Source organism: Pseudonaja textilis, chromosome 2, assembly GCF_049901715.1.
Source record: "Pseudonaja textilis isolate UNSWEBS1 chromosome 2, rPseTex1.2, whole genome shotgun sequence".
Lineage (NCBI taxonomy): Eukaryota > Metazoa > Chordata > Lepidosauria > Squamata > Elapidae > Pseudonaja > Pseudonaja textilis.
Window position 1 is genome coordinate 124350120 of NC_141991.1, and position 8614 is coordinate 124358733.

The 8614-nt window shown below is 42.7% G+C and overlaps 1 protein-coding gene across 2 annotated transcripts in view; it reads right to left on the bottom strand.

Moving 5' to 3' along the window:
- Positions 1-4721, bottom strand: part of TOM1L1 (target of myb1 like 1 membrane trafficking protein) — a 61061-nt gene extending 56340 nt beyond the window's left edge. For both annotated transcript variants that reach the window (XM_087925162.1, XM_026711218.2), the window contains exons 1-2: positions 4523-4721; positions 2891-2975 (exon numbers count right to left, since the gene is read on the bottom strand). In XM_087925162.1, the coding sequence (XP_087781288.1) occupies positions 2891-2975; positions 4523-4580 (143 nt within the window). In that variant the 5' untranslated portion in view covers positions 4581-4721. The remainder of the gene's footprint in view (positions 1-2890; positions 2976-4522) is intronic.
- Positions 4722-8614: the final 3893 nt, after the last annotated feature.

Sequence of the window (8614 nt, forward strand, 5' to 3'; positions counted from 1 at the left end):
ACCTAGAAATAAGGAGAAATTTACTGACACTAAGAGCAATCAAGCAATGGAACAGCTTGCCCTTGGAAGTTGTGGGTGCTTCATCGCCAGAAGCTTTCAAGAAGAGATTGGACAGCCATCTGTCAGAAATGGTAGGGTCTCCTGCTTGAGCAAGGTCCCTTCCAACTCTGTTATTCTATTCTACTCTTGTCTGCATGCTTCCGAACTGCTAGGAGACCAGGAGTTGGAGCATCCTGACACACAGCAGCACTCAGGCTTTGAACAATTTGCTGCTGCAAATTGTGGACCCAGCATCCTAACCACATGAGCCACTGCACTATATTGACATATAGTCAAGTTGACCACATGACCATGGAAATGTTTTTGGACAATGCTGGCTTCTTTGGCTAAGAAACAGAGATGAACACTATCCCCTAGAGTCAGACATGACCGGACAAGGGAAACCTTGATCTTGACCTTTTTATTCAGGAGTAAGAATAGTTCCTATTGCTCACATCTATGCTAATGCTAAAAACCAGCCGAACTTGCACAATCCTATTAAACAGGGATGTCCAATCTTGGCAATTTTAAGACTTGTGGGTTTCAACTCCCAGAATTCCCCAGCCAGCAGATGGACACCCCACTATAAATCTATTACAGAACTGCTTTACTTACCATGTTTTCAAAGTATACACTGTCATTAATTTACAGACACATTTAATGAACATGTGCACAACAAATATGAGTTTTCACAGGAGGTAGGATGCAAATACATCTACCAGGAAGCTAGGATTGCCTAATACATGCAATTTGTCTTGTTTATTATCTATTTATTTATTAGCATTTATATTCTTTTCCAGAGACACTGGGACAATTCACATTCAAATCCAAACTCATGAGGCAACAGTCACCACAACATTAAAACACATAACGATACCTGTTTTCAACCTAGTCCTTTCTTGCTGTCTGTGATTATGTTTTTTTTAAATGTCAAGGTGAAGACTTCACAGCATGGAAAGAAACTTTTGCTTGGGTCTTATGCCAATCAAGCCCCATTTTTACTAGTATTCAAAAGAGTGTAGTAATATTCAAAGGCAAGCTACAGAGACTTAGGTGAAAGTTGGCAACTCTTAGCATACATTGCAACAGCTGCAGAAGTCCCCACAACTTAATATAAAGCTGAAACGGATAAACCACGAGTTTCACATGGTCTGACTGGTGGATTTTTTTTTCCTACTCCAGCAAATCTCTTCCCAATTGTGAATGCTTTGTTTTCAGGAACTTTTGGTTTGGGGGTGGTGGGGAACCTCCTGAAAGGTTTAGCACAGGGTGTCCAACCTTGGCAACTTTAAGACTTGTGGACTTCAACTCCCAGAATTCCTCAACCAGCAAAGCTGGCTGAGGAATTCTGGGAGTTGAAGTCCACAAGTCTTAAAGTTGCCAAGGTTGGACACCCCTGGTTTAGCATATTAATTTTACTTCTTTAAATTTTTTAAACAATTAGTAACATTTAATAAATAAATAAATACAATTCTAGAAGCTGCTATGCCTTTGGCCTTGCCTATCAGCCTGAACAAAAGTGAAGTATTTTGCCAGCAGGGGCCAAGTCCCAAGTCCAAAGAACTAAAAATCACTCTTGATGATACCCAGTTGAAAAAAAGGTAAACAGCTTCAAATACCTGGGAAGCATCATCTCCAGGGATGGGTCTATGGATACAAAACTGACTTAGGGATCAGCAAGGCCAGTCAGTGCTGGGGTGGCAGTGTACTAGAGTGCTCGATCAACACAACACCCATATCTCCACAAAGCCAGAAGTCTGCAGAGTCCAGGTTATATCTTCCCTCCTATATGGATGTGAATCCAGGACTCTGTACTGAAGACACATCAAGCAACTGGAGAAATTTCACATGTGTGCTCTCTGCTCTATCTTTGATATTTGTTGGCAAGACCATGTTTCCAACCTGGAGATCTTGGATATGCAGAGTCCACCACCATTGAGTCTCTAATTATCAGAGCCCAGATGTGATAGTGGGACATGTCATCGGAACAGACGATTGCTGTATGCCTCTCCAGTTTCTCCACTGTGTACTGGAGTCTGGGGAGAGATCTCCAAGTTTGGGAAGAGATCTCGAGGTTAATCACACAAAGAAACGGTGAAAGAAACCTCACACCATTGTGACTTCCAGCTAAGAGAACAAGAAGCTGAAGCTGCTTTCAGAACCCATTGGCAAGCTTTCTGCTATGAAGCCTTCACCAGCTTTGAAGACACGTGCCACCAAAAATTGATAGAAAATTGTGAGCGGTGTCACAGAATATCACCCACAGTTACCACAACAATGAACTTTCCCGTGCTCCCACTGTACTAGATTCCGTGCTTCTAGAATGGACCTGCAGAGCCGTCTCCATGTATACAGATGAATTGCAAAACAGCGTCCCAAAGGTGCTTTTTTCAAGAGGCAACTGGACTTTCTGGTTTTTCTTTGAAGGCGTTATGCCTCTCATCCAAGAAGCTTCCTCAGCTCTGACTGGATGCTGGGGAAGAGCTGAAGAAGCTTCTTGGATGAGAGGCAAAACGTCTTCAAAGAAAAACCAGAAAGTCCAGCTGCTTCTTGAAAAAAGCACCTTTGGGACAACCATGACTTAGAATCTCCATAGACATTTGCAAAACAGTGTGTGTTTTTCAAATCTGAAGGGCTACCATATTATACTTCTTAGCCTCAAATTCTACAAAAGCCCAAAACAAACAAAGTAAAACATTTGCATCCACCACTCTGGAGATGCTTGCCCCCAAACATTAAGTTTTCCCAACTGCTGAAGAGCAAAATGATACAGATTTACGAAGAAGCACTTCTCTGACCTCATAGCTAAAGAGCAAATAGTTATCTTGTCAAAGAACATCAAGCAACTTACCCTTCCTCAGTAGTGTTGATAAGGTCACAAATATGCATAAACTGACCCCATTCTTCTGTCTGCAAGGCTCCAAAAGTAGCTTTCGCTGTTAAGGGAAAGATTGGGCTCACAGTTAAAAAGCTAGGCAATTAGGACCAAACTGTTATTTTAGACCAGGGGTCTCCAACCTTGGCAGAATTCTGGGAGTTGAAGTCCACGAGTCTTAAAGTTGCCAAGGTTGGAGACCCCTGTTTTAGACGATTAAAGTAGGACATTTAGACTTAGGTAGGAGACAGCTTTTCCAAAATGGGAGAATGGCCAAATATAAATCTAATACAGGTACTACTCGACCTAAAACAGTTCATTCACTATTCACTTTTCAAAGTTCACTATTCAAAGTTACAATGATACTGAAAAAAGTGACTTATGAACTTTTTTCACACTTGTGACCATTGCAGCATCCCCGTGGTCAAAATTCAGATGCTGGGGAACTGATTCATATTTATGATGGTCGCAATGTCCCGGGATCATGTGATCCCCTTTTGTGACCTTCTGACAAGCAAAGTCAATGGGGAAGCCAGATTCACTTAACAACTTCTCATGAACTTACCTGCAGTGATTTAACAGCTGTGGCAAAAATATCATAAAATGGAGCAAAATTCACTTAACATCTGTCTCAGCAACAAAAATTGCTCAACTGTGGTCATAAACCTGACTACTTGAAAAAAAGAACAACAACACATCTCTCTCAGCCAACTTTTAAATGTAGGAAATTCAGCTAATAGTATCAGATTGCATTTGGTGGAGTTTCAACATGGTGTTCTGGCTCAAATATATTTTCCAATGCAGTTTGAGGAGCCGTAGGGCAACAACAAGGGTACATCCAAGATAAAACAAGCCTGAAGCCCTCACATGCTATTGAACTTTAATCATCAACAATCTTAATCAACAACTTCTGGAAGTTTGCCCATTGCCCTGTAAAATGCAGGAGCACCAGCACTGCATCAATGCCTATATTCACATTTTCACCCTGGAAGAGGCGGCTTCAGCAGGTGCTATGGGTTGCCTCTATTGGATACACCTGTTGTTAAAATTTGCAAAGTTCCAAAGCATATATGAGGCACTTTGGAGAGTTAGGATCCTCAGTTGCTGACTAAAGTTTACTGTAAGTAATCTTATAAAAATGTAATACATGAATATCAAATCTCTTTTCCTTTGTTCAGTTTTTCAAGCTCATCAAAAGTTCAAGTACCCTATAAACAATAGGTTGCCATTAGCGTTTCTATTAACAACGCATAACAATCTCACTTTCAGCGGGCAGAGGATAATAGTTTGGAGATGTTACCGTGAGTTACCAGAAAGGAGCGCCTCCCGCCACCCCACCCCGGAATCCAGGTTACGGGTTAAGCGCTTCTTTCCCACGACCCCTTGAATACACAAATTCAAGAGCCTCACACGCCTTCTGGTCCAATTGTAATTGGAAAATGCCAGGAATCCAATATATCACGATATCAGAAGTTCGCGATCCAGCCGCTAAATTCAGAAAGACGGCTGGGTGTGCGGGCGGGTTGGACTAGATGACCCACAAGGTCCCTTCCCAACTCTGTTCATCTGAACCTTAAGGGAAGGAGCTGCCCGGCAGGCGCCGCTTACCGATCAGGTGGCCCACGGGGGTGCCGAAGGCATCCTTCTGACTCTTTCCAAAAGCCATGGTGAGTCGCGCCTGAGTTTTCGGGCCCGTTCGGGAGACCAGGATCTTCGGATCCGAGCGGGGAACGACGCCTTCTCCCCTGGCACCTAACGCCCGAAGCCTCCCTCTCCCTCCGCTCCTGTGGCTGCCCCGTCGGGGATCGCTTTCCAGGAGGCTGGAAGGGAGGAGCTTGGTGACCGCCTTCCAGGTGCTCGCCGGAGCTGGGCGTCCCGTCAGCTCCGCGTCGGGGATCACGTGCCGCGCGGGACTAGATCAGACCTGCCCCGGCTCGGATTTCAAGCGTCGAGAGGCGAGAGAAATTGGTCGGAGGGTACGGCGCTCTGCTCGCCCCGTTTCGTGGCGGGGTGGAATACCACGAGGTCGGGAAGCCTCTTTTGCTCCCTGGTAGTTCACAAGCCGTTTCGGTTTGCAACTTCTGCGGTTGGTCGGGGGTGCTTTCACATCACCTGGGGTTGTTTGCTTGCCTTTGGGGGGGAGCGGGGGGAGGACGGTGGGGAGACGATTTGGTATGCCACGGCCACACCTTTTTCTCCTGTTCTGATCCAAAACGTGAAGTCTGAGTTCAGTTAATAAACTCGAGCTAATGAACGTCTGTTCGTTATATAATTATAGACTAATAGATATATAATATAATATTATAAATACAGAATAAAATAGAGCTGGAGGGGACCTTGGAGGTCTTCTAGTCCAACCCCTGGCTCAAGCAGGAAACTATACCATTTCAGACAAGTGGCTGACCAGTCTCTTCTTAAAAACCTCCAGTGATGGAGCACCTATAACTTCTGAAAACAAGCTATTCCGCTAGTTAATTTTTCTCACTATTGAGGAAATTTCTCCTTAATTCCAGTTTGCTTCTCTTTGATTAGTTTCCAACCATTGTTTCTTGTCCTGCCCTCTGGTGCTTTGGAGAATAATTTCACCACCTCTTCTTTGGGACAGCCCCTCAAATACTGGAATATTGCAATCATGTCACCCTTAATTCTTCTTTTCTTTAGACTAGCCAAACCCAAATCCTGCAGCTGTTCTTCATATATTTTAGTCTTCAGGCCTTTGATCATCTTAGTTGCTCTTCTCTGAACTTTTCCCAAAGTCTCAACGTCTTTTTTATAGTGTGACCAGAGGTGGTATTCAGCAGGTTCTGACCAGTTCTGGAGAACTGGTAGTGGAAATTTTGAGTAGTTCAGAGAACCGGCAAATGCCACCTCTGACTGGTCCCACTCCCATCTATTCTGTGGTCTCCCCAGTCCCAGCTGATCGGCTGGGTCTTCTTTTGTTGCCTGCACAGGTGAAAGGAGCTGGAAAGCAGGTTAGTGGGGTGGGGAGGAAATGGGGATTTTGCAGTATCCTTCCCCTGCCATGGCCACCAAGCCACGCCCACCAAACCACACCCACCAAGCCACACCCACAGAACGGATAGTAAAAATTTCTTAATCCCACCACTGGTGGTGACCAATATTGGTTGCAGCATTCCAGGTGTGGTCTTACTAAGATTTTATAAAGTGGTACTAATACTTGACATGATTTTGATTCCATGTCTAGATTCTATGTCTAGAGTCTCTCACAGACCAATCAGCCTTTCTGCTTCCTTTCTAGTAACTTTGGACACCTCCAGAATGCATCACCCTGAAGCAGGTTTCTCACACTTTACATGTGTAGGTGCAGAAATAAAAGTAGCTTCTATAAAATCATCACCATTCCATCCATCACCCGTATCGTAAAATTAGTAACCATTATCACAAAAGACACCCATCTTTATACTGTGGGAACGATCAAAATAATGTCATGGGGCAGAATTCGATCTTTTTTGGAGAAAACGTAATCTTTCCTCCCCTTAGCCTGTCTTTAAACAGCTGTTTGGGGCTGGGGGCCACATTCAGAATTTAGCATGTGTAATACAGGCACATCAGCCAAACAAGTGCTATGCACGTAAATAGCCTGTTAGGAAGAGTTGCCCTGGTGGGTTGTATGGTTTGCAAAACAACAACAACAAAAATAAACTATTGAAGTTACCACCCTTCATCTTTTTTATTTGTCTGATACACTTTTGAAATAAAACACGGGACTTCTGCCTTTTATTGCAGTGGTTGCAGGACTTTTCCTTGGAAAGAAAGGCATCAGTGCTTTTTAGTAAATTATATGCATGTGCATATAAAATTGTTTATAGTTTAGTTTATTGTCATTGCACCTCATACAATGAAATCAAACACCATCTTCAGCACACATCATAACCATGAAAATAAACACAAACACACATCCTTCACATTAAACTGAAACCCCTGACACTGCACCAACATTGCACTATACAGCAGAATTCAAAAGAGCTACTGCCCTGGGATAGAAGCTGTTTTTCAGCCTATTTGTCCTTGTTTTTATTATTCTGTACTGTCTGGCAGATGGTAATAGTTCAAAAAAAGGGTGCTCGGGATGAGATGGATCTTTGAGAATGTTTTGAACTTTCTTAAGGCAGCGGGAGCTATAAAGCTCTTCCAAAGAGGGGAGAGGGCAACCAATGATCTTCTGGGCAATGACGTTAACCCTCTGGAGTGCTTTTCTATCTGCCACTGTGCAATTGGCAAACCATACAGAGGTGCAGTAAGTTAAGATACTCTCTATGGTGCAGTGGTAGAAGGTCACCAGCAATTTTCATTCAGTTGTTGTTTTCTGAGAAGTCTCAGGTAGTATAATCTCTGCTGGGCCCTTTTGACAAGTGCTGCAATGTGAGCACCCCACACTTAGCTATAAGGCTTTTAGACTTATATACTGCTTTACAGTGCTTTACAGCTCTCTCTAAGCAGTTTACAGAGTCAGCATATTGCCCCCAACAATTTGGGTCCTCATTTTACCGACCTCAGAAGGATGGAAGCTGAGTCAACCTTAAGGCTGGTGAGATCTGAGCTGCCAAATTGCAGGCAATCAGCAGGAGTAGGCTGCAGTACTGCACTCTAATCACTGTGCCACCATGGCAAGATAATTAGAATAATCTTTAAAAAGTTATCTATTGTCAAATTGATCGTGTTTACATGATAGTCTGTAATCTATCTGAGGGCTGAAGGGAAACAAAACAGGATGTAAATCCTGTTAATTACATTTTACAGTGGGGACAAGAGCCACAATGAGATTTGATTTTTTTTTTTTCAGATTAAATCCCAGTGACTTCGTTGGAATGCATTTCCAGATTCACAACTGCAGGCAAAATCCACATTCAGGAATGTTCCAGGGGTTTTGCAATTCCTTAAACATTCTACTTCAACTTGGGGTCCCTCAAAAAAGCATACTGTTCAATTCCCAGAATTTTCAGTAATGTTCAAATTAACTATGGGATCCTGGAATCCACTTCCCATTAACTGTGATTTACCTGAATTCTTCTCATGTCATCTCAATTAAGGCTGGTTAGGAAAATGAGTAATTCGGGAAGCTATATTATGGCATTTCAGTTCTTCCAGGCATGCAACTCTACCATTCTACTGTCATAACACATTGTTGCACCATTTATCATAGTTGAAAAAGAAGGGCAGGAGAGGCCTAAACAATTTCTTGAATGTTGTAATCAACCACGATGTGGCATTTAGAAAGAGTGAAACATTAGATAAAAACATTTGGTGCTCTTTTGTTCTGCCTTCAGCACTTTTCTTTTCTCTCTGGATTTGAGCTTAAAAAAATTGGCATTTTCTCTTACCTGTTTTACATTTATTTACACAGCAGGAAAGCTTGTGAATCCAGATGCATCAGGAGGAAGAATGACAGGATAATGAAAATGGGTTCTCTAGTATATTTTAATATTTGAAGATCAGGGTTGGCCCAATAAGGTAGACCAGACTAGCAAATTAATGCCATATAAACCAGGATTATTTTTATTGTAACAGGTATAGTAGTAAAATCTGAAAATGCTTCCATTTCAGTGTGAACTAGAGAGGGATCTGTTTGAGATGTTTTCTCAAGTTACTTTTTTGGCCTGGGCTCAAAGCCCCTTTTATCTGAATATTGCTTTGATAGTGGTTCTTCCTCCTGTCTTTCAAGGCCATTCCCCATGTCCT